The sequence below is a fragment of the Olea europaea genome, chromosome 14, assembly GCF_002742605.1.
Source record: "Olea europaea var. sylvestris chromosome 14, O_europaea_v1, whole genome shotgun sequence".
In the NCBI taxonomy this organism is placed as follows: Eukaryota; Viridiplantae; Streptophyta; class Magnoliopsida; order Lamiales; family Oleaceae; genus Olea; species Olea europaea.
The window spans coordinates 4,231,492-4,257,071 of record NC_036250.1 but is presented as its reverse complement, the minus strand read 5'-3'; the positions used below and the strand labels follow the sequence as shown (position 1 = coordinate 4,257,071).

The 25,580-nt window shown below is 36.6% G+C and overlaps 3 protein-coding genes across 11 annotated transcripts; 2 read left to right on the top strand and 1 right to left on the bottom strand.

Moving 5' to 3' along the window:
• The first annotated feature begins 4,507 nt into the window (after nucleotides 1–4,507).
• LOC111409611 lies at nucleotides 4,508–5,557 on the top strand. The gene has a single exon (XM_023039637.1). It carries the CDS (start codon nucleotides 4,752–4,754, stop codon nucleotides 5,532–5,534), a length of 783 nt encoding a protein of 260 aa, XP_022895405.1. The 5' UTR covers nucleotides 4,508–4,751; the 3' UTR covers nucleotides 5,535–5,557.
• A 918-nt stretch (nucleotides 5,558–6,475) lies between these two features.
• Nucleotides 6,476–10,501, top strand: LOC111409407. The gene is made up of 2 exons (XM_023039460.1): nucleotides 6,476–7,298; nucleotides 7,529–10,501. The coding sequence occupies exons 1-2, from the start codon at nucleotides 6,648–6,650 to the stop codon at nucleotides 7,673–7,675; spliced, it is 798 nt and encodes a 265-aa protein (XP_022895228.1). The 5' UTR covers nucleotides 6,476–6,647; the 3' UTR covers nucleotides 7,676–10,501.
• Nucleotides 10,502–11,554: 1,053 nt separating this feature from the next.
• On the bottom strand, nucleotides 11,555–24,275 carry LOC111408845 (cyclin-D-binding Myb-like transcription factor 1). Of its 9 annotated transcripts, XM_023038653.1 has the most exons (9): nucleotides 24,159–24,275; nucleotides 21,883–23,662; nucleotides 21,575–21,779; nucleotides 20,342–20,364; nucleotides 14,803–15,154; nucleotides 14,611–14,707; nucleotides 13,790–13,918; nucleotides 12,844–12,996; nucleotides 11,555–12,540 (listed from the first exon to the last, which is right to left on the bottom strand). In XM_023038653.1, the coding sequence occupies exons 2-3, from the start codon at nucleotides 23,291–23,293 to the stop codon at nucleotides 21,577–21,579; spliced, it is 1,614 nt and encodes a 537-aa protein (XP_022894421.1). In that variant the 5' UTR covers nucleotides 23,294–23,662; nucleotides 24,159–24,275; the 3' UTR covers nucleotides 11,555–12,540; nucleotides 12,844–12,996; nucleotides 13,790–13,918; nucleotides 14,611–14,707; nucleotides 14,803–15,154; nucleotides 20,342–20,364; nucleotides 21,575–21,576. The 9 variants fall into 9 exon arrangements, with proteins under 9 accessions (XP_022894421.1, XP_022894415.1, XP_022894418.1 ...); XM_023038647.1 differs by having other exon boundaries at nucleotides 21,575–23,662; XM_023038650.1 differs by having other exon boundaries at nucleotides 11,555–12,532; nucleotides 21,575–23,662.
• Nucleotides 24,276–25,580: the final 1,305 nt, after the last annotated feature.

Here is a 25,580-nt window from a genome sequence, read left to right as displayed (position 1 = left end):
AATATGCAATCATGGACCTTAGATTCGAGAATGAATGTGTTCATTGGTATAAAATTATAAAAGGAGGAGTTGCTCAGTGTACAAGTAATTTTAATGCATTACAACAGTATATAAAAGGAGAATTACCTGTATTTGCTCGTCCGTGGATAACATACAACTATTTATTGATTCCATCCGTATATCCAGGTAACACTTGATTTCTTCTTCTTGTCGACTTTCAAAAGTGGAAATTTCATGTATATGATTGCAGCCACAACATTCATACACCGAATGCAATTAAATTACGTGCAGAACTAATTTTGACTGTAGTACAATGATTATTGGTATTTACAGACATTTTCTTCGACAAACCAACTTTAAGAAAACATAGAAATAAGCATATGAAATTGAAAATCGTACCGCATCTACCTTGTCAAAATAATGGGTAAGTATCTCAACAATTTACTGAAATATTTAATTTTCTATTAAATTTTATTTTACATTTACAACATTAACATAAACTAACTTCAAATTATTTTTTCTATAGGCCAAATTCTGGAGCTTTCCTTCTCAAATACATTGAATGCTTCATTTTCGGATATTCATTAGAAGCAGTTTCCCCAGAGAAGATACGTTTATACAGACGAAAGATTGTCACAGATATTTGTTACAAAACATATTTTTTACGTCCATGTTTGTCCTAATCATAACAAATTATGATAATTTAGTAAAATTATTAAAATACAGTAAGATTCGTTTATCAAAATTCAATCTATAATCTTGTATTCATAGCTTCAAAATTATATATTTTAAATATTTCTATACATTGGAATAAATGTAAGTTCTTCGGTAGCAAATATGAGACACTACTTAACACGAGAGATTTCAAAGTATCGCAGTCACATTTTGTTCTGGACATGATGATTTTTTTATTCTGGACACTAAAAACCAGATATATCAGTTCAACGATGCAAACTCCAATATTCACGAAAGGGTCAACGCATTAAAAGTAATTCAGTTTTTGTAAGAAAAATATCATGAAGGGACGTGTGATGTTGCAATTGTAAGTAAGAACTCTTTTAGTTGCTATGGCTGTAATTCTATTTTCTTTTATTCAGTTGTCTTTTTATAGATGCTACTTCTATATTTTTTTTAATATCTATAAATATTATTCCCCACTTTAGATGATGGAAAATTACAAGCTAAGTCAGATTCTGGTGAACTCTGGGTCTTATTTGATAGGTTTGGTCCAATTGGCAAAAAAGTTGCTACAGAAGATGATATTATTCCTGAAAGCACTCCAACAAAATTTTATTGGTAATTATTCTTCCTTGTTTAATTTTATCATTTTCTTTTATGATAGGGCTATTGTTCATATTGCAAATGGTACCGAGTTTATGCTAATCACTAATGGTTTACTAAATTGAATCAGCATGATGAAGTTGCTTTGTTTACTTTACCCTATCAATCAGGCCTACAAAATAATATTGGAATAATCATTTTTAGTGAAAATGCATTTTTCAATCACACGCTATTCGGTTATATAGAATTCACAGAAGTACATTAAAATAAGAGACTTGAAGTTGTTTGCTTTTTAGCCAATAGTTTGACTGGCGTGCGTTTTACATGCATTTTCTTATTTTTAAATTATGTTCTAAATTTACACACATCTTAGTGACTAATCTTAGTGACCGTCCTTCATTTTTATCAGCATTAGTGATTGCAAAGTCTAAATTGTACATAGCGAACTTTCCATGTCACTTCTGAAAAATAATAAATGTTATTTAATGAATTGTCGTGCTGAAGTATTTGTTTGGCACTCAATGCCCCCATTTAATATCAGGTCTGATGATACACAACTATCCCTACAAACGCGTTTATATGAATTTTTTGGGATACATTGTCGTTTATGTTTACTGAAATAGCAATGTTGTTTTGATTGAAATTCTTCGAAGTGATTATCAATATTATTTAAACATTTTTTTTGCATGTATTTAATGTTGGCAGTCCTTATAGCAGACTTGTGGATACAAACTGTGTATTGGGCCATGTACTACAAGATGGGTGATAAATTAATTTTTTCTTAATTTGTTTATAAAAGCCTTTCACAGTACTGGTACTGTAAATAATTTGAGTTTGATACTTCCAAGTGCTCTAAAAGTAATTCAGTTTTTGTAAGAAAAATATCATGAAGGGACGTGTGATGTTGCAATTGTAAGTAAGAACTCTTTTAGTTGCTATGGCTGTAATTCTATTTTCTTTTATTCAGTTGTCTTTTTATAGATGCTACTTCTATATTTTTTTTAATATCTATAAATATTATTCCCCACTTTAGATGATGGAAAATTACAAGCTAAGTCAGATTCTGGTGAACTCTGGGTCTTATTTGATAGGTTTGGTCCAATTGGCAAAAAAGTTGCTACAGAAGATGATATTATTCCTGAAAGCACTCCAACAAAATTTTATTGGTAATTATTCTTCCTTGTTTAATTTTATCATTTTCTTTTATGATAGGGCTATTGTTCATATTGCAAATGGTACCGAGTTTATGCTAATCACTAATGGTTTACTAAATTGAATCAGCATGATGAAGTTGCTTTGTTTACTTTACCCTATCAATCAGGCCTACAAAATAATATTGGAATAATCATTTTTAGTGAAAATGCATTTTTCAATCACACGCTATTCGGTTATATAGAATTCACAGAAGTACATTAAAATAAGAGACTTGAAGTTGTTTGCTTTTTAGCCAATAGTTTGACTGGCGTGCGTTTTACATGCATTTTCTTATTTTTAAATTATGTTCTAAATTTACACACATCTTAGTGACTAATCTTAGTGACCGTCCTTCATTTTTATCAGCATTAGTGATTGCAAAGTCTAAATTGTACATAGCGAACTTTCCATGTCACTTCTGAAAAATAATAAATGTTATTTAATGAATTGTCGTGCTGAAGTATTTGTTTGGCACTCAATGCCCCCATTTAATACCAGGTCTGATGATACACAGCTATCCCTGCAAACGCGTTTATATGAATTTTTTGGGATACATTGTCGTTTATGTTTACTGAAATAGCAATGTTGTTTTGATTGAAATTCTTCGAAGTGATCATCAATATTATTTAAACATTTTTTTTGCATGTATTTAATGTTGGCAGTCCTTATAGCAGACTTGTGGATACAAACTGTGTATTGGGCCATGTACTACAAGATGGGTGATAAATTAATTTTTTCTTAATTTGTTTATAAAAGCCTTTCACAGTACTGGTACTGTAAATAATTTGAGTTTGATACTTCCAAGTGCTCTATTATTTCATCATTTTCTCGTCCTTATTAATATCAAATTTGTGCCTTGAACAATAAATAGATCAATAAGGTGAAATGTTTCCACAAACCGCAACTTCTCTTTAACTACGAGACAGAATCTCTCTCCTTCTTCCCTTCAAATTTTCCCCAGAATTGGGGCAATTGAGGATGTTCGGATTCAGCTTCATGAGAGATTCAATTTTGAGAAATATAATACCTATGCTGAGGCAGCTACAGCCATTTCAATACAAAGTACATATTAAGGTTAGTCTTCAGGTGCACCTGAAACTATCTGCTTGGCATTTCATTATAGCATGTTCACTATGTTTGAATAAAATCACATGTTTTCTTTCATGTTAATCTTAATTGAATATTATCGTTATACAATTTCACTAATCATTATGCCAATTTATATAAGATTTATGTGAAAATTTAATAAACTTTTAGAATAATTTAACTTCCCATTAATATTCGATGCTAACATTACCTAGAAAATACCACAGCCCATGCATTGCACTGGCATTAAACTAGTCTTGTAAATGATTGTCAATCTTTTACCAATATACAGTTATTCAGAGAATTGATATCTTTGAAGTTTCAACCCACTTCTGTTGATCTTCAGATATGATGATCTGCTTAATTCGTAAAGATTTTTTCTCAACCTGGCATACAAGTACCTTTTAACTTCAACCAGAATGTGATTGACCCCGTAATTTTTCATGGCTAAAATTTATTTTGCTTAAATATATTCAACAATCTATCAATAAACCAATGACAATGTGAAGATTAATGTAATCACGAGGAGCAATAATAGTGCTAGGCTGTGAGATTCTGCTTGTTCCTTATCATTGACTAGTTAATGGATGAATAAAATAAGCATTTTCATTAATCTGCAGGAGTAGTAACTACTAAAATATACAACTAAAATTTAGCCAGATTTAAGACAGTAAATTGCGGCTAAGATAAGGGGGATTTTAAATTATTTCACTCACTTTGGACAATTAAAGAATCCCATTTGTTTTCAAAGACGTTGATCAGGTTTATTTCACACTCGTGTGCGACTATATAATACTGCCTCATTGTCTGAAGAAAAACAACACCTCAACCTTCATGAGTTGAATGACCAATATTATTCAATCAACTTCATTGCTGTCAAGATTCCTAATGCTTCAAGAAATGTAGTGCATAATGTCATTGAGTTCTGCATGATCGAATTCATTATTAAAAATATGCGAAGCTTGTCCCCTTTCTGTTTCAGATTCTTGGAGCATGAAACCCATGTGCATTTATATCTATTTCAGTTTCCAGCGACGATGAGACATTGGCTGTGCAACATATTCTTTTTGTTTCCTTCCATTCAATCTCTCTCTATATATAGATGTTGCTGAAGGGATGGTCTTAAACATCTTTCCTCGAGACTCAAATTCTACACAAGTCTTAGAAACCAGTCATTTCACCAAAGAAAGATGGCTTTCCATGTCAGATCAAACAGTTTGCCATCTAAATCTCATCCAGAAATTGCTAATGTTGAAGACCATATCTGCAGACTGAAGTCCTCAGAAGAAGCATCCGTTTCAGCTTCTTCTATATGCGCACAATTGGCCAGCCTCAGAGATTTTCATGAAGATATTAATAATTTAATTCAGCTTCCATCTGTCCAGCAAGCCCTCATCGACCAGCTCAGTGAGTTGCTCGATGGATCTCTTGAACTTGTCGACATATGTGGAATTGCTCGAGATGTTATATTGTTGACAAAGGAATCTGTTGAAGAACTCGAATCATCTTTGAGAAGAAATAGAGGCATTGATACATATATGAATTCGAGAAAAAAGATAGAGAAAAATGTTAAAAAGTGCGTAAAAACTCTGAAAAGTTTTGACAAATGTTCTACATTGTTCTTAAAGAAAGACAGCAATCTTAAGGCCGTTGAAAGCATATTAAAAGCACAGAGAATTGGCTTCTATGTCCTCAAGTCTACATTAACAGTTTTTGCATCAAAGCAAAAAGCTTGGTCATTGGTTTCCAAGTTCAGTCGATCAAGCCAAGTAAATTCACAAACAGAAGAAGAATTGTATGCCTTGAACATCAACAAGTTGCGAAAAGACATAGACACCTTTTCCGTCCAAACTATCACGAAGCAGTTAAAAGAATCAGAAATGATCTTCCAAGAACTTGAAGAAAACTTGGAAGCCTTCTTTAGGAGGTTAGTTAAAACTAGAGTTTCTCTTCTTAGTGTCTTCAACCATTAGACTTTTGTGATCACTCTCATATACTCGTGTAAAACATTGTCAACATAGATATAATACAATTAATATTTGAATCTTCAGCTCATATTTGTTTACAAATCTCTCTATTTGTCTCAATATATACTGAACTATTTTCTTTTTCCGAAGATTTTTATCTCAACCAAGCATACCATAATTTACTTTTAGGGTGATCTTTCAGCTTTTTCATCGACTTTTTTGTTCTTTTAATATTCTGTGCAGCAGTTATTTCCTGGATCTATCCCATCTCTTAGAACAAGCAATTATAATTAACATGATACATCTCATCTCTAAGAACAAGCAATTATAATTAACTGTATCATGTGGATGACTAGAACTGTGAATGGAAAATGTTATTTTATCACATCTTAATTATGAAAAAAAAAACCATGAGTTTGATCAGTGATGTCAATATGATAATGCAACAGCCTGGAGCAATAATATGATAGTGTAGGTTGTCAAGATTTTGTTTGTACTTCACCATTGGCCATTGGTTAATTAGTCAATAAGCAATTAAGAAGTTAAGCCATATTTAAGCATATAAAATGGGATCGAAATTAGTTTTTATTAACTGTTTTGCAGGTGGAATATTTTTAATCACTTTTGACAATTAAATGATTCCGTTTGTTGTTGGGCAAGTTTACATGTACTCTTGTTAGACACCGGCCTTCATGAGTTGAATGGCCTATATTATTACATCAATTTCATTTCTGTCAAGATCCCAAATGCCTCAAGAAAAGTAGTTCTTGATGTCACTGAGATCCAAATTTTCGGCTTCCAATGCTGGCATTATGTGTTAACAACAAAAATATTCAAAGCTTGTCCCCTTTCTGTTTCTGAATTTTGGAGCATGAAACTCGTGCAGTAATATTTATTTGAATTTCCAGCAGTGATAAGACACTAGATGTGCAACATATTCTTTCTATTTTTTTATTTGAATTTCCAGCAGTGATAAGACACTAGATGTGCAACATATTCTTTCTATTTTCCTTTATTGCTCTCTATAAATAGATGGTGCTGAAGGAAATGTCTTAAACATCTTCTCAAGATTCAAATTCAACAGAAGTCTTAAAAAATCACTCATTTCACCAAAGAAAGATGGCTTTCCATATTAGATCGAACAGTTTGCCATCTAAATCTCATCCAGAAATCGCTAACATTGAAGATCATTTATGTAGACTAAAGTCATCAGAAGAAGCATCCATTTCAGCTTCCTCCATGTGCACAAAACTGGCCAGCCTCAGGGATTTGCACGAAGATATTAATAATTTGATTCAGCTTCCATCAGTCCAGCAAGCTCTCATTGATCAAGGCTATGAGTTGCTCGATGGATCTCTCGAGCTTCTTGACATATGCGGAATTGCTCGAGATGTTATATTGTTGATGAAGGAATATGTTGAAGAACTTGAATCATCTCTGAGAAGAAATAGAGGCATTGATACATATATGAATGCAAGAAAAATGATAGAGAAAATGGTTAAAAAGTGCATAAAAAATATGAAGAGTTTCAACAAATGTTCTACACTGTTCTTAAACGAAGACAACAATCTTAAGGCCATTGCAAGCATGCTAAAAGAACAGGCCATTGGCTTCTCTGCCCTCAAGTCTGCATTAACAATTTTTACATCAAAGCAGAAAGCTTGTTCATTGGTTTCCAAGTTCAGTCGATCAAGCCATGTACATTCACAAACAGAAGAAGAATTGTATGCCTTGAACCTCGACAACTTGCGAAAAGACATAAATCGGCTTTAAGAGAGAATCCCGGCTTTTCTTTATGATCCCTTCTTAAGAGAATCATGAATTCCAGCTAAGCTTCATCCCCTCTAGAAAAGAAAGAACGCCCCCCCTTTTCCTTGACAGGAAATAGGCTTCTACTTGTGCCTCTTCCAAGTTCTTACACCACCTCTGAGAAATAAACGGGAAGGGTCATAAGTAATAGCCTCTTTTCTATGGGTTAGAATAAAAGATTTTGTTAAAAAAAAGTATACACATTAGCTGTGCAAGATGTCATGAAGAACTCAAAAGAATCAGAAATGATCTTCCAGGAACTTGAAGAGAATTTGGAAGCCTTCTTTAGGAGTTTAGTTAAAACTAGAGTTTCTCTTCTTAATGTCCTCAATTATTAGCCTTTTGTGATCACTTCCATATACTTTTGTAAATCTTCGTAAAAATAGATACAATACAATCAATAGTTGAACCTACAGCTCATATTTGTTTATGAATCTCTCTGTTAGTCTATATATATTCTGATCTGTTTTCTTTTTCAAGATTTTTATCTCAACCAAGCATACCATAATTTACTTTTACGGATTGAATGTTGTTGGAAAGGAGAATATTCGGTATTAATCATACGGAATATTAAGGTGACAGTAGTGTAAATATAGGAGATTGAGTCAAAGGTAGAACCAAGAAAATTAGTTAGGATGATTTGATTTCATACAGTTGTTAATTTCCCATACTCTTGTATTTCGATTTAAGTGTACATTGTAAACTTACAAAATCACAACAATACAAGACTTTCTTTCTCATATTAGATTATATGGTATCAGAGCTCCAGATCTCTTAAATGAGAAAAGAAAATCCTAGCCATCTTCCACCATGTCTGACATTGGTTTCGAGTCCTCAAACACCCCTATGAACTAGCAGAAAACTTTTGAAACTGAGTCCTCCATCAACAGGTCACAGGTTTCCCCTCCAGATTTCCATTTTGTCCAGATTACTTCAATACGCCTGAATGAAGAAAATTTCCTTTGCGTCCAGTCAGTACGTATGTACATCCGTAGAAGAGGCAAAATTGGCTACCTGACAGGAGAAGGAGCCTGCCCTTAAGGATCCAACTCATCCCACTTGGGATGCTGAGAACTCTATGGTGATGACTTGGTTGGTCAATTTTATGGATGAAGATATCAGCTCCAACTCTATGTGCTATGACGCTGCTAAGGAGCTCTGGGACAACATCAACCATATGTATTCAGACTTGGGAAGGCGTATGAATTGAAGCTGAAACTTGAAGAAATCTGCCAAGGTCAAACAGCGTCATCAAGTACTTCAATTCTCTGAAACACCTATGGCAAGATTGAGACTTATTCACTGATTATGAGTGGAAATCCCCAGACTATTGTAACCACTATAAGAAGATAGTTGAGGACAACCGTATTTTTAAATTTCTTGTTGGACTTAACATTGAGTTTGTTGAGGTTAGGGGAAGGATATTGGCAAACAACCTCTACCATCAATCGAGGAAGTTTTCTCTGAAGTTCATCGTGAGGAAAGTCATCAACTTGTCATTCTCGGTAAGAACACAACTGTCAGTACCATTGAAAGTTCTTCCCTTGTTGCTAGTCGAACCAACCCTACGGAAGATTGATGAGAAGCCTTGTCTGTGGTGTGATCATTGCAACAAATCAGGCCATACCTGTAACACTTGCTGGAAGATACATGGAAAACCAGCAAATTGGAAACGAAAACATGAAGGCAGGTTTAACCGCTCACCATGAACGGCCTCTAACCGCTCACCATGAACGACCTCTAACCACTCATCCACTACACACGAAGCTGAAGGTGTTCCCTTTAGCAAAGAGCAAATGAATCATATCCTTAAACTGCTGAAATCTAACTCAGAATTGTCGGGTACTCCTAATGCTTCTCTTGCTCAAACAGGTAGTCAATCAAATTCCCTCTCATGTATTTCACATTTTGTTTCTTGGATTATTAATTCAGGAGCTTCTGATCGCATGAAAACTTTCACGTTTGTTGTATACTTATATTACTTGTTCTGGTCATGATAAAATACGTACAACAGATGCCTCTTTTTATCCCATTGCAGGCAAAGGTTTGATAAATTTATCTATAACCTTATCACTGAAATATGTTTCCATGTACCGAAACTTGCACGTAATCTCCTATCGGTCAGTAAATTAACTAAAGATTCTAATTGTCGTGTCAACTTCTTTGAATCCCAGTGTGTTTTAGGACCAGAGCTTAGGGAAGATGATTGGGAGTACTAAGATGATAGACGGCCTCTACCATTTAGAAAATGAAGATTCCAAGAATAAAAAAGCTCAAGGCCTAAGTATTATCAGTTCAATCCCTGTTAAGGACGCTATGACACTATAGGCTCGGGCATCCTAGTTTTCCCTAACTTAAAAAGTTGCTTCCCATGTTATTTCGTATGGTGGATTGTTCTCTATTTCATTGTGAAAACTGCATGTTATCAGAGAGTCATCAAACTATTTATCCTTCAAACCCTCATCAAGTTTCAAGACAATTGTGTGTTTCATTGTGAAAATTCCATGTTATCAAAGTGTAATATTGAACACAATAGTTGATTATGTATATATGTGTACATAGAAGTGTAATTGTTGGAGATGTAATGGGTTTCACGAATTCAGTTATGATCTTACCTGATTGTGTGTTTCATTGTGAAAACTGCATGTTATCAAACATAGACTAATAAAAACAGTGATGCTACTACAATCACTTTTTAAAATAATTTTCGGACTTAATTTGTACAACAGAAATTAAAGCTGTATATCAAGAATTCTTAGAATTCGATGTTTCAACAATAACATTATCTTTGGTAAAATGGTTCCAATTCATTTCTTCCCAAAATTATGACTAGCAAAAGAGAAGGTTCATTTTCTTATAAACTCCCTGGATTATTAATTTACCTCTCAATAAAAAATTCAAGGAAAAAGAAAAAGAAAAAAAAAAATTGATTTACAAATTCTCATGATTTATATCGAAAGTCAACTAAAAGCATTTGGATCCAATCAAATAGGAAGTCCATTAGGATGCCATATTCTAGAAGTTAAAACTATTTAAATCATATATGCACATAAAATGTAGAAAACACAAATAAAAGAGCCAAGTCACACCAGATTAACTAGGTTACAATTTTCACAAAATAGGATTCCATTGCAAGACAATATTAAGGATGCAACAAAGCGAAAGATTACCTCTAAGCACATCTAGGCCTTACCTTGTACACGCAAATACAAAGCATAAGCTAATGCCAAACGGCCTCTCACGGGACCCTTGGTTTATTATCCCGGGCCTCTCTTGCTTCGATGTGGACAATAATGCTGTGCCAATACTTCAACTTGTTCAGCAAACGACTTGGTCCCGTGTTTGCCAATGTGAAGAACCATTTGATTCCAACGCTTTCGACACAGGTCTCCAGATCTGTCGTCGAGCATATTGTCCCAGTCGACATCTTCTATGTAAGTTGAATCCAAGTTAAAAAGCACACCAAATAGTCGATAGTCATCAAAATCGGCCCACATACCTTCAGCTAATATAGGTGATGTTAACTGATTGTACCATTTCATACAGCAATTTGCTTGATTTCGAGTAGATAGTTTATCACTAATTTCCATCCAACAAATATTATCCCGCAACATGCCATGCTTTGATCTCTTCTCTGCAGAAACTCTCTGCTGTAGGTCAGCATTTCGTCGAGACCAGTGTCCTTTTTTTGTATTGGGTAATTTTATTCTGCGCCAAGCATATCCTTGACATGCCAACTATGTTCTCCAAGTTCATCAGCCAATGCCCTCCACTGGTTCCCGTGCTCCTACTGGCACTCTAACCATTTTTGTACTCCTCTTTGGTCCATTGACGAGTGTCAGACCTTCGAAACAAAATTTGAGCACGGAAATAAACAGCATTGTAGGGTCTATATAGAATGGCAGACCCTATCTCTTTCCAACAGTTTCTCACTTTGGGGTACTATCTACAATTCAAAACCTTCTCCAAACCTTCTTTGCCTAAGTCATGTTCGTCTATACACTTAAAGAGAGCTGCTTCCACAATCTCATCTTCTTCACATGTGAACCTCTTATCTCATCCCAAATTATCTTCCTCATCGTTTCCTGTCACAGCATTTAATTCATCTCTTGGCAGGAAAACCTTGACATGACTGGAAATTCTCACTTTCTTGTTACTCTTATTGGCTTTGGTACTGTCCAAACCATTTTCAACTAACTTAGGTTTTTTCTTCTTTCCTTTATTCCCATTTTCTAGTTCATTATCCCGTGTTTTATCCATGATATGAACATTTCCTTCTTGCTCAATATCAGATAAATCCTCTGTAGGATTTTCTTTCTTCTTCTTCTCCACAGCATTGCCCTCAGCATCTACTGTTTCTTCTGTCAGTATATCTTGCTGCAATGTGGACTTCTCATTTTCTTTTTTCAGATCTTCCTCTTTTTCGTCTTTTCAAGCTTCTGCATGAAAACTCCATCTTGTCCCTCGATGAAAGTCTCGACCACATTTTCTCTTTTCTTCTCTCCATCCAATATCTTGATTGTGGTCGAATCATCATCAGTTCTGGAATCTACAGAAGTTTCAGTTAATGTTGCCCACCGCCATCATCCTTGCTCTGTTTTTTCTCTCTTTTCCTTTTCTTCTCCCCTACAACCTTTTCCAAAGCATTAACTTCGTGAATCTCGCTACATGTTCCAATCTCTTTTCGATCTTCTTTTCTTCCCTTGTTTTCAGTATAGCCATCCTTATGGTCTTTCCCAATTGTCTTGCTCTTTATTTCTTTTTCAATTTCTTTACCACCCCTCATTTCGGTTATACTTTCTGTCTCAAGGCCTTGTTTATCTACATTCTTGTTCTTTTGTAATTTCCTCCTCTTTTTTTTGACTTTGGACTGAGGTCCTCACTGCACATTCTGAACACTCCATTCTCATTAGTATTCTTCTCTTCCTTCATCTTAGTACCCTTATCATCTTTTTTAGCTTTATTTTTCTTCTTCAAGGTCTCCCTGTCTGTTCTATTTCTGCAATTTCGTCTTTCTCAAATCCCTGTTCGCCCTCAACCACCGTTCGCCCTCAACCACCATTTGCCTACCGAGATTCTCAACCTCAAGAATTTCTGCGGCATCAACCTCGTTATTTTCAGCTTTTCTAGGCTTGTTCTCCCTCTTCCCAGGCAGTATTTCCATCTTCACTTCCTCACTGATTTTTCCTTGTCAACTGCCACACTGATTATTTTTGGGGTAGGAAAAAAAAAAAAAAAAAAAGTTGCTATAAAACTAATAGCCACTAAAAGACTCTTCAATAACACGATGTTGCCACTCATTGGCAATAATAAACAGTGAAGAAATATCAAAATAAATTGCAACATACAATTATCAAAATGCTTAGTATAACTTCTCTTCAGTGAAGGATAATTACAATTATAGCATCTAGCTTATACTGTATAAATTTCAGTTGTGAAAAAAGATATGATTCATATAAGATACAAAAGAATCACATCTTCTATAGCGAAAGGACATTAAACTTACTTATAAGATTTAGGACAAACGTTTGTTATCGATAGCTTGTTGATGTTGCTGAAAACCAAGTCATGACATAGAAAGAATAAAATTCCGCCAGATTCATTCACTGGAATAAGAACCAGGAGTGCCGCGATGGCTATCGGCCGAAATATTTTCAAGCTGTCAGAACAGAAAAAATAAATAGCTAAGTTAACCTAAAAGAGAGATTTCTGAGATTCCAATGTGAAATCTTGCATTGCAGAATTCCAAGATTTAAAATTTTCAGCTCCCAAAGCGCCACCCCCCCCCCCCCCCCCAAAAGAAAAAAAAAAAAAAAAAAAAAAAAAAAAAAAAAAAAAAAAAAAAAAAAAAAAAAGAAATAAATAAATAAAAAGAACAACCAAAAACCAACATCTTGGTTCTCTCCATGTTTCTTTACACACACAAACCTGAAATTGTGGTACACCCTCTTGGGCCCAAACTCAGTCTAGTTTTCGATGTCACTAATTTGATTTAATTTCTTAAAAAAGGGAAGTATTGATGCAGCCTATCAAGAATCAAGACTTTTAAGCACTTTCAATGTCCTTGCAGAAATTTTTGTAAGATGGAATGTGTAGAGAGAATGTCCAGATTATGAGTTAAGCATAAAGCATAAAGAACTTAACAATAAGCAAGCAATTTGAATTGTTATACTATTGGCTAAGGTGGATTATTGAAATAGCCAAATAGGTGTAAAATCCAATTTAAAATTTGAAAACAGTAGATGGGAAGAGACATGGTTCAGTGTGAACAACCATGAAATGTGAAGATCTAATCAAAATAAACGAAACATAACAAACACAAGAAAAAACGTAATTGTAGTATGAATTGCTAAATCAAATACATGTGTACAAGATGATATTTAACAGGCTGAATAGGGCAGAACGGGGGAAACCTAGACATAAAATCTATAAATATTTAATAGAAGCCTTACTTGTCACCTCTATGACTCCCATTATGCGAGCTTGCAATCAGGACAATCATTATAATTATTCCATGAACTCATGACTCTGCCCACCCTCGGGACACCATCCTCTTCCTTCTCGTTCGGCCTATAATCCTCCTAAATAAGTTGAAGCAAAGGTAATCAATGTAGTGCAAGACATTTGTCACAAGGTCAAAGAATGTAGATGTCTACGTGTAAGAAGTAGTCTAAAGCAGAAGAGAAGATAACACTAAAATTTATTTCAATCAGAAATCATGTACAGACTGTAGAATAGAATGACTTTGAAGAGCTTCACAGAGCAAGTTCGAATTGCATCAACTCTAGTCAATAAATAATGAGGCAAAAAAACTTCTGATGTTCAGGTGCAAGTCAAGTGCAAACGATATATCAAGGTCACTTACGAATGGAAGTATGCAAGTGTAACCGCATTAATTGTCTATAACAAAGAATATTTCTCGCGACATCCAGCCCCATTTGTCATAATAGAAAATTATAAAGAACGCTCAAGCTGAAGTCAACTAAATCTACGGGAAACTTCAGTTATAAACCAACAATTCTATATTCTGCAGCCACATCCCCTCATGATTTAAACATCTACAGCTAAGCCCACAATCAGTGGAAACAATAAAATCCTAATTATTCAGTAGCCTCAGCTTGAACCCTTATATGCTTGTCTTCTCCAGACAACAAAATACACAATTCTGTGGGACAGAAGCCCACAAAACTATATATCAACACATCCAATTACACCACACAAAAACCTATAATTAACATATGCATTTATAACATCAATATCATAAATGTAATACCTTCAGCAGCGCCCATCTGTTTCTCCACCTTGGCATTCATTTCTTGCCCTGCTTCTTCCTCAGTCTCCTGCAACCTCATCTTCATACTCTCCAGTTCCTGTAATTCAAACACCAGCAAAATTGTAAATATACATGCTTACAAACGTACAAATGTGTATGTATATACATATATAAAGAGAGAATAAAAAATACCTTAGCTTTCATGTTGACATCTGCGTTGGCCTTGGCTTCGGCATCCATGTATGCTTCATCAGTTGCTTCGCTGCCGTACACATTGTCATCTTGTTCGATGTGCCCCTTGTGCTCCATCTCTATATATGTTTCCTCTTTCTACAACTCTATATATACAATTTTAAGTATGCAGTTGTGTATACATGAGTGTACAGCAAATGCTGGATTTGTCAGAAAATTCCGGAAATCCGCAAATTTGTAGCTGTAGTTGTGAAGCCAAAAAAAGGGCGAAATCGTTTCGTGGTCAAGCAACAATATGAGGATTTGAGGGGAGGGCCTGCGGTGGCAGAAGAAGCAGCGCCACCAAGGAGCTTGATAGATGCTAAGAATAATCCAAGAAGAACAAACAGGAAATATGAAGGAAATTATATTAAACTGACTGAATGGAAATTACAACTTAAGAAAACATAAGAGGCCATTCGAGAGGGCCATACTCTCCTAATATTCCCTTTCCTCACAATGATTTCTGATACCCTGACTCCCAACAATTACTCTATTTATAACCCCTCTTGTATAACTAACTCTAGCCTAGTCACCATTTCATAACAAAATTTGTTATTCCATCCTTCTTGGTCCTTCTAGAATAGATGTGCTGAATCGGGGGTCTATCAATTACCCCTCCCAATTTAGTAACCTTGTCCACAAAGTTGAAAGAAGGGAATTGTTGATTAATGAGATCAAAAGGCTCCCAGGTTGCTTCTAATGGTGACAGACCAAACCATTTAATGAGCACCTCCCTGTTGTCACTGTCCCCAGCCGATGCAGAATGGATTCCCAGAACTGATTCTGGTTCCACCTTTAATTCCCAGTCTTCCCGTAATTGTTGAGGTAGAGGGGAAAGCAGATGGAATTTACCCACAGCTTTCTTGAGTTGAGAAACATGAAAAACAGGATGAATTCTGGATTCCGGAGGAAGTTTTAATTTGTAAGCCACTTGACCGACTTTAGCTACCACTTCAAAGGGCCCATAGTACCGAGGGTAGAGTTTCTCATTGGAACGATGTGCCAAAGATTTAAGGCGGTATGGCCGCATCTTTAAGTAAACTAATTTCCCAATATCAAAATCCCCCGCCCTTCTATGCTGATCAGCTGACGCTTTCATTCTTTGTTGAGCTCTCCGCAGATGCATTTTTAACTCTTCTAGTAACTGGTCACGTTCCAGCAGCTGATGGTCTAACGAAGATACTGCTGTTGTCCCTTTCTCAAAGCGGATGACAGGGGGTGGTTCCCGTCCATACAAAATACGAAATGGAGTTAGCTGTGTAGACACATGGTAAGAAGTGTTATAAGATAATTTTGCCCAGGGTAGAAAGTGAAACCAGTCTTTAGGCCTGCCTAAAGTGAAACAGCGAAGATAAGCTTCAATACTCCTGTTAACTACCTCCGTCTGGCCATCGGTTTGTGGGTGATAGGCTGAACTGAGCCTCAATTTAGTTCCTTGCAGCCAAAAAAGTTCACTCCAAAATTTGCTAATAAATACCTTGTCACGATCAGAGATTATTGACCGTGGCATGCCATGCAACCGAACTATCTCCTTAATGAATATTGCCGCCACAGAAGGGGCTGAGAAGGGATGTTTAAGTCCCACAAAATGTCCATACTTACTTAAGCGATCCACGACGACCAAAATCGAATCAACCCCGTCTGACTTTGGCAATCCTTCTATGAAGTCCATGGATATATCCTCCCATACTTTCTCCGGCACTGGTAACGGTTGAAGCAGTCCCGCAGGGGTGAGGGTTGAATACTTGTTCCTTTGGCATGTTGCACAGGCTGCCACATACTCCCGAATATCGTTCTTCATGCCCTTCCAATAAAACGTGGCAGCAATCCTTTTATATGTTTTAAGGAATCCCCTATGGCCACCGATTTTGCTATCGTGTCCTTCTTGCAATGCCAACATTACAAATGGGGAGCCCTTAGGTAAGGCAAGTCGGTCACGATATAATAGAGTACCTTGAACCAATGCAAACCCTGGATGTGACGTCTGGTCACCTTGCAGTGCTGTACGGATATGGCTCAATTCCGAGTCTTCCTTTACTGCCTTTTCTAGCTCAGCTTGCTGTACCACAAATGGCATACTAAGTGCAATCCCTGTTGCAGCCAATTCAACTCGGGATAAGGCGTCGGCCGCCTAATTTTCCAATTCGGGCTTGTACTCGATGTCAAAGTCATACCCCAGTAACTTCGTCAACCACTTTTGACATTCTGTACTTACCACACGCTGTTCAAGAAGGAATTTGAGACTCTTCTGATCTGTTCAGACTATGAAATGCCTCCCAATTAGATAATGCCTCCATTTTTGAACAGCAAATACAACTGCCATCAACTCTCTCTCGTAAATAGACTTGTTCCGGGACCGAGGAGGAAGAACTTGGCTGAAGTAAGCAATAGGTCTCCAGTGTTGCATCAGGACTGCCCCCAAGCCGTGACCAGACGCATTAGTTTCAATCACGAACGGCTTGGAAAAGTCTGGAAGCCCTAATACTGGGACCGATGCTACAGCCCTTTTAAGATTCACAAAAGCAGCTTTGGCCTCATCACTCCACCCAAAATTATCCTTTTTTAGTTGTTGCGTAAGTGGCCAAGCTATCCTTCCATACCCCTCTACGAACTTCCGGTAGTACCCTGTTAGACCAAGGAACCCCCTCAGCTCCTTAAGCGACTTAGGTCGTGGCCATGCAGTCATGGCCTCCACCTTAGACATATCAGCGGCAACCCCTTTTCCTGAGATTATATGGCCGAGGTACTCCAGTTCGGTTTGGCCAAACAAACACTTCTTCTTGTTAGCGATCAGCTGATTATCCATTAACTGCTGCAATACCCATCTCAAATGCTCCCGATGCTCTTCCACCATTTGGCTATAGACTAAAATGTCATCGAAGAAGACCAATACAAACTTCCGTAGTTGTTTCCTGAAGATGTCGTTCATTAGTGACTGGAAGGTTGCTGGTGCATTCTTCAGGCCGAACGGCATGACTAGAAATTCATAGTGGCCTTCGTGGGTGCGGAATGCAGTTTCAGGGATGTCCTCTGTCCTCACCCGGATTTGATGATACCCAGATTTCAAGTCAATTTTTGAGAAAATGGTTGAACCATGCAACTCATCCAGGAGTTCGTCAATGGTGGGAATTGGAAATTTATTAGCAACTGTAGCTTTATTTACTGCTCGATAGTCCACACAAAACCTCCAACTCCCATCTTTCTTTTTAACCAAGAGTACTGGGCTCGAAAATGGGCTAGTGCTATGCTGAATAACTCCTGCCGCCAACATCTCCTGCACTAACCTCTCGATCTCATTTTCCTGGAAATGCGGGTATCTATATGGTCTCACACTGATGGGGCCTGTTCCGGGTTGCAGGTTGATAGCATGATCATGATCCCGACAAGGGGGCAGCTTACTTTTGCTCTCGAAAACGGCAGAGAATTCTTTTAATACTTCAATAATGACTTCCGGAGGATCTAGCACCCCTCCTTCATCCACAATAATGATGTTACCTAATTCCAATAAGAGCCCTTCTCCTTGCTCTTTGAATGTTTTTAACATGGTCTTTAATGATACCGGGGTTCTACTAAGGCTGGGGTCGCCTTGAAGAGTTACGGTAGTTCCTGCCATATTAATGGACATAGTTAGCGTGTTCCAGTCCACTTGCATCTTCCCCAATTTCTGCAGCCATTGCATCCCTAATATGACATCTGAACTCCCTAATTCCATGGGTAAGAAGTCTTCTACCACCGTCAGACTCTGCAACGTAAGTGGTATCTGCTTGCAGATGCCTTCTCCCTTCACAGTGAGGCCGGTCCCCATAATTACCCCGTAACCCGGAGTGCTTGATAGAGGAAGGCCAAGTTGCTGGACAATTTCTGAACTGATGAAATTATGGGATGCTCCACTATCTATGAGGACCACGACTTCTCTTTGGCCCAACTTCCCCTTCAACTTCATAGTGCCCGGTGTCGTAAGCCCCACAACAGAGTTAATAGACAGCTCGACGGCCTGGCTCTCCTTACTTTCATCCTCTTCGTTACCTCTGATCGAGTTCTAGTCGACGCAGCCATCACCGCCCAACGCTTCCCTGCCGACCGAATCTGCTTCCATTTCTCTTACTACGAGCACTTGAAGCTCCTTATTCTTACACCGGTGGCCGACTGTAAACTTCTCATCGCATCGATAGCAAAGACCCCTTTCACGCTTCACCTGCACTTCGGCATCTGTAAGTCGTTTGAAGGAAGGGGTATTTTTCTGAAATGGTCCAGGGCTGGCCATACGAGTTGGGGTAATATTGAGTGGTATAGTGGGCTTGGTTGTTGGGTTAAAACTTTGGGGTGGGTTCTGGTTAGAATAGGCACTAGATTTAGGTTTCGGTGGGCCTGGACTCCACTGGCCCACTTTAGTGACCAAATTCCTTTCTTCCACCATTTGGGCCGTTTCCATCATCTGCTCCAACCCCACCGGCCTGTGTAATTGGACCTCTGCCCTTAATTCGGGTTTCAATCCGTTCATAAAACTCCCTTCCAACACCTCCTCCGATAAGCCATTCAATGGTGCAGCCAACGTCTCAAACTGTCAGCGATAGTCCCTTACAGTGGTCGATTGCCGGACCGCCAGAAATTGAGCACACAGAGTCCCCTCTTGCGACGCTCGAAATCGCCGAAGTAGCCTTACCTTCAGTTCTTCCCAATTTAAGATCGGCCGTCGCTTCTCCTCCCATTTCAGCCACACTAACGCCTCCCCGTCCAGACATACCACAACGGCGTCCATCTTTTCTTCTTCTGTCATCTTATTAATCCCGAAGTATCTCTCCACCCTGAAGATCCACCCATCCGGATCCATCCCGTCAAACACCGGCATATCCAGTCGCCTAATGCGCGACTCTCCCTTCCAATTTCCCAAGGCCCCAGCTCCCTCAAACTGACTTTCAGTTGGTCTCGATTGGGCTAGTCCGGATTCTGCAGATGATGATGGTTCCTTAGCTACCCCTTTGTCCTTGCGTTCCCTCTCTTGGTTTGACCAACTCTGCAGTAGCTTATCCATTTTTTCCATTAGGCCTGATTGCATGGCATGAAATTCTGATCGTAAGGCGTCTAGATTAGTCTGGAGCTCGTGATGATTACTGCTCACCTGTTGCTCTAACTCATTCACTCGTTCTGCCAAGGTCATGGTTGTGCTATGAAATGGGTGCTCTGATACCAAATATGATAGATGCTAAGAATAATCCAAGAAGAACAAACAGGAAATATGAGGGAAATTATATTAAACTGACTGAATGGAAATTACAACTTAAGAAAACATAAGAGGCCATTCGAGAGGGCCATACTCTCCTAATATTCCCTTTCCTCACAATGATTTCTGATACCCTGACTCCCAACAATTACTCTATTTATAACCCCTCTTGTATAACTAACTCTAGCCTAGTCACCATTTCATAAGAGAATTTGTTATTCCATCCTTCTTGGTCCTTCTAGAATAGATGTGCTGAATTGGGGGTCTATCAAAGCTCAACAGTGTCTAGAAGTCGAGAGCTGCTCTTGAACGGAAAAAGAAAGGGAAAGCGAAAGATAAAGGTTAGAGCTGCTTTATGAGAACTGGATAATGAACAGTATAAAACTGGATAGGCGTGAAAACAAGGGTGCACAAATGAATAGTGAATGTATTATCCTCTCTTTTAATAGAGCAGTGATTATATAAAGTGAGTATTGATGTCAAAACTGAATGTAGATAGAGTAAGTCATTAAGATTTTTTAATCTTTATCACTTATTTTGTTAACTAATTTTAATTAAAAACAGTTAGTATGCATTATTTTCTTAATTATGCTCACGAATAATTTTTCTTAGTTCCTCATTTGTTGGTGGGATTTTTTTAATCATACTACAATTTTTATTATTTGCACAACGTTTTAATTATATTTAAGGCAAATGCTTCACCTATGTCCCTAAGTTTTCTCCTCCTTGAATTCTTATTCTTCAATCTTCCATTAATTAATACATCCAGTCATTGACGATGATTTCTCTCAAAATATTCTTTTTGCATTGTAGAAATTAGGGGAAAATATTTGTCTCACTTTTATATTTATTATTTTTTTAAAATGTGATGGAAAAATGAGTCGGTTTACACCCTATGAACGAACCTTTTGGACAAAAATCGTTATCAAAGACGAGGTGTGTTAATTACTGAAAGGATAATGATAAAAATATGTCGAAAAGAAGTCAAAGACATAAATACTACAATGAATAAAGATTGATAACCTTAAGTGCGATAAATGGAACGGAACTAATAAAATGAGTAATGCTAATATAATTACATTTGTAAAATAATTTCAGATTTAATTCATACCACAGAAATTAAAAGCTGTATATTAAAAATTCTTAGAATTTGATGTTTCAATATTAACACTATTTTTGTAAAATAGTTCCCAAAATTATGGCTAGCAAAAGAGAAGGTTCATTTTTTAAGAAATACCCTGGATACTCATTTAACTCTAACCAAAAAGTTCAACGAAAAAAAAAAAAAGATATTACAGATTCTCGTGATTTCTATCAAAAGTCACCTAAAAGCCTTTCGATCCAATCAAATAGAAAGTCCATGTGGTGCCATATTCTAGAAGCCAAAACTAGTTGATCATTCCATAAAATGTAGAAACACAAACAAAAGAGCCAAGTCACACCAGATTATCAATTTTCACAATAAAAGATTCAATTGCAAGACAATATTAATGATATAACAAAGATTACCTCTAAGAATGTCTAGGCCACAAGCTAATGCCAAATGGCCCTTCACGGAACCCTTGGTTTATTATCCCATGCCTCTCTTGCTTCAAGTAGATGTGGACAATAACGCTGTGCCAATACTTCAACTTGTTCAGCAAAAGACTTGGTCCCGTGTTTACCAATGTGAAGAACCATTTGATTCCAACGCTTTCGACACAAGTTGCCGGATCTGTCGTCAAGCAGATTGTCCCAATCAACGTCTTCTATGCAAGTTGAATCCAAGTTAAAAAGCACACTAAGTAGTCGATAGTCATCGACATCGGCCCACATACCTTCAGCTACCAGAGGTGATGTTAACTGATTGTACCATTTCATACAGCAATTTGCTTGATTTCGAGTAGACAATTTATCACTAATTGCCGTCCAACAAATATTATCCCGCAACATGCCATGCTTTGATCTCTTCTCTTCGGAAACTCTCTGTTGTAGATCAGCATTTACTAAATTAAATAAACCCTGATACTCCTCTTGAGACCAGTGTCCTTTTTTTGTATTGGGTAATTTTATTCTACGCCAAGCATCCTTAACATGCCAACTATGTTTTCCAAGTTCATCAGCCAATGCCCTCCACTGGTTCCCGTGCGCCTTCTGGCACTCTCTAACCATTTTGTACTCCTCTTCAGTCCATTTACGAGTGTCAGACCTTCGAAACAAAATTTGCGCACGGAAATAAACAGCATTGTAGGGTCTATATGGGACAGCAAACCCTATCTCCTTCCAACAGTTTCTCACTTCAGGGTACTTTCTACTATTCAAAACCTTCTTCAAACCTTCTTCATCTAAGTCATGTTCTTCTATATACTTAAAGACAGCTGCTTCCACAATCTCATCTTCTTCACGTGTGAACCTCTTACCTCGTACCAGATTTTCTTCCTCATTGTTCCCAGTCACAGCATTTAAATCATCTGTTGGTGGGAAAACCTCAACAAGACTGGAAAATCTCACTTTCTTGTTACCTTTATTGGTTTTAGTACTATCCAAACCATTTTCAACTAACTTAGGCTTTTTCTTCTTTCCTTTATTCCCATTTTCTAGTTCATTATCCCGTGTTTCATCCATGCTCAAATGAACATTTACTTCTTGCTTATTATCAGATAAATCCTCTGTAGGGTTTTCTTTCCTTTTCCTCCTCTTCTTCATTTCATTCTTCTCCATGACATCCCCCTCAACATCTACAATATCATCTGTCAGTACATCTTGCTGCAACGTGGACTTCTCATTTTCTTCTTTCCTGATCTTCCTCTTCTTCGTCTTTTCAACCTTCTGCTTGAAAACTCTATCTTGTCCCTCGATGAAAGTCCCGACCACATTTTCTCTTTTCTTCTCTCCATCCAATATCTTGTTTGTGGTCGAATCATCATCAGTTCTGGAATCTATAGAAGCTTCGGTCAGAGTATCATGTTGCCCACTACTATCATCCTTGCTTTGTTTTTTCTCTCTTTTCCTTTTCTTCTCCCCTACATCCTTTTCCAAAGCAATAACTTCATGAATCTCGCTACATGTTCCAATCTCTTTCCAATCCTTTTTTCTTCCCTTGTTTTCAGTATAGCCATCCTTATAATCTTTCCTCATTTTCTTGTTCTTTATTTCTTTTTCAACTTCTTGACCACTCTTCATTTCGGTTATTCTTTCTGTCTCAGGGCTTTGTTTATCTACATTCTTGTTCTTTTGTAATTTCCTCATCTTTTTTCCTACTTTCTTCAATGCATCTAGACTGAGGCCTCACTGCACATTCTGAACAATTCGTTCTCATTAGTACTCTTCTCTTCCTCCATCTTTGTACCCTTAGCATCTTTTTTTGCTTTATTATTCTTCTTCACCGTCTCCCCGCCCTCCTGCTCTATTTCTGTAATTTCGTCTTTCTCAAATCCCTGTTTGTCCACAACCGTTGGTGTACAGAGATTCTCACTCTCAAGAATTTCTGTAGCATCAGCCTCGTTATTTTCAGTTTTTCTGGACTGCTTCTTGTGCTTCTTCTCCCTCTTCACAGGCAGTATTTCCATCTTCACTTCCTGGCTAATTTTTCCTTGTCAGCTGCCATACTTATTATTTCTGGGATATGACAAAAGCAAAAAATAAATTTGCTATAAAACTATTGCTATAAAACTAATAACCACTAAAAAACTCTTCAAAAAACGATGTTGCCACTCATTGGCAACAATAAATAGTGAGGGTGGAAGAAGAAAGAAGATTACTGAGGGCTAAAAAAGAAGAAGGACATGTGATTATATTCATTCTACAGAAAACATTGTAGAATTTAAATAAACTAATAGCATTGAATAGGAAATTCGATCCGTCAGCTCGAACCACTTTAAGATGTAAGCCTAAGAGAAAATAAACAAAAACTAAAAAAATAAAAGGCAAAAATATGGCATAACAAATCATAAACCACAAGGAAGCAATTTAACAAATTAAAGGGAAAAAAATCGGAGAAGAAATCTAGACTATATTAAAGAAAAAAAATTCACAAGAAAAGAAAAAATTCGAGATGGAGATTAAAGGTAGATTAAACAACAAAATAATGGGAAAGAAAAAAGAAGTGAATTACCTTTTGCCGATCGCCGATCAACGAGTCTCCATTCTCAAGTCACCACCAACCGTATAGAATATTTACCAGAGAAGATGGTCTCGTTCAGATTGATTTGGTTAGACCCGTCCAATAAAGCCCTATGACAAGAAAATAAAAAAAATTTGAGCCCAAATTCGGCCCAATAATTTTCTCTGGACAGATGCTTATAGTCTCGTTGGCAATTAGGATTGCACAAAATATCGCGAAATCACAAATCAAACCAAAATCATTGATTTGAAACCGTTGATTCAAGTCCACGTAGACCCACAATTTTTCCCTCAAACTGAACCTAATAATTTTAAAATGATTTGGTTTAGATTTCGATTTTCAAAAATCACACAAAACTGAATTGAACCGTTTTTAAATTTTTTAATTAAAACGTTAATTTCATTAACTTATAAAGCTTAAAATTTTGACTTTTCAGAAAAAATACCAATTTAACTATAAAAATTACAACTAGTCCATTGAAATAATTATAGAAAGTAAATTAAGTTCATCATCATTGGCTCATGGCTCAACAAGTTCACAACACATATCCTCACCTGATATCTTAACTAAACTAAAAATATTCTCAAATCATATGAAAGGAAAAATATATATATTTTCGACAATTCAAATCATAATTCAACAACAAATCACGCGAAAGCTTCAGAAACCCTAACATAAATTCTCATTTCGCAAATATTTGACACTTGTTTGCCACTCCTAAAGTAATCGCAGTCGTCTTTTGCCTATTAGTCTGTTAATTTCTATCTGAATCGTCTCTTTTTCTCTTCTCTCTCGGTAAGTCTCAAATTCTAATTCAAACCATTTTTTCATTGTTCTTTCTTTTATTTATTGTTTTTGAACTTATTATATACTTGTGAATTATAATTTGGATAAAAAAAAATGATTATTTGTGTATCTAGATGATTGATAAACTTTTTTGTGATTTGAAAAGAACGAAGGACGGAGCATATTGATTGTATGAAAATATTAAAGTTCCTTAACTAGTATTACTATATTTTACTTTTATAAAGTAGTTAGAAAATGAAATTCGTCAATCTCAACAAGCCTAAACTCTATCAATCTTTATACATTTGAACATATCACGTTCAATTCTTATTTAACATCTCACTTGCAAGATAAAAAGAGTTTTAACCAAATTATAATAGCAGAATATAACTCTACTTTTACCAAACATTATGTGACAATATGAAAGTCAAACAAGAAAATGTAACTAAAAATGAAGAAAAATGTATTGGTTTTATTAACATGTTTTAGCAACCAACATTGAAAATAATTTATTCACCAATTTTCATGGTAAATATGAATGTAATTTAACATAGCAATTCTATTAATGTAACAATATGAAAGTCAGACAAGAAAATGTAATTTAAAACGAAGAAAGATGTATTTGGT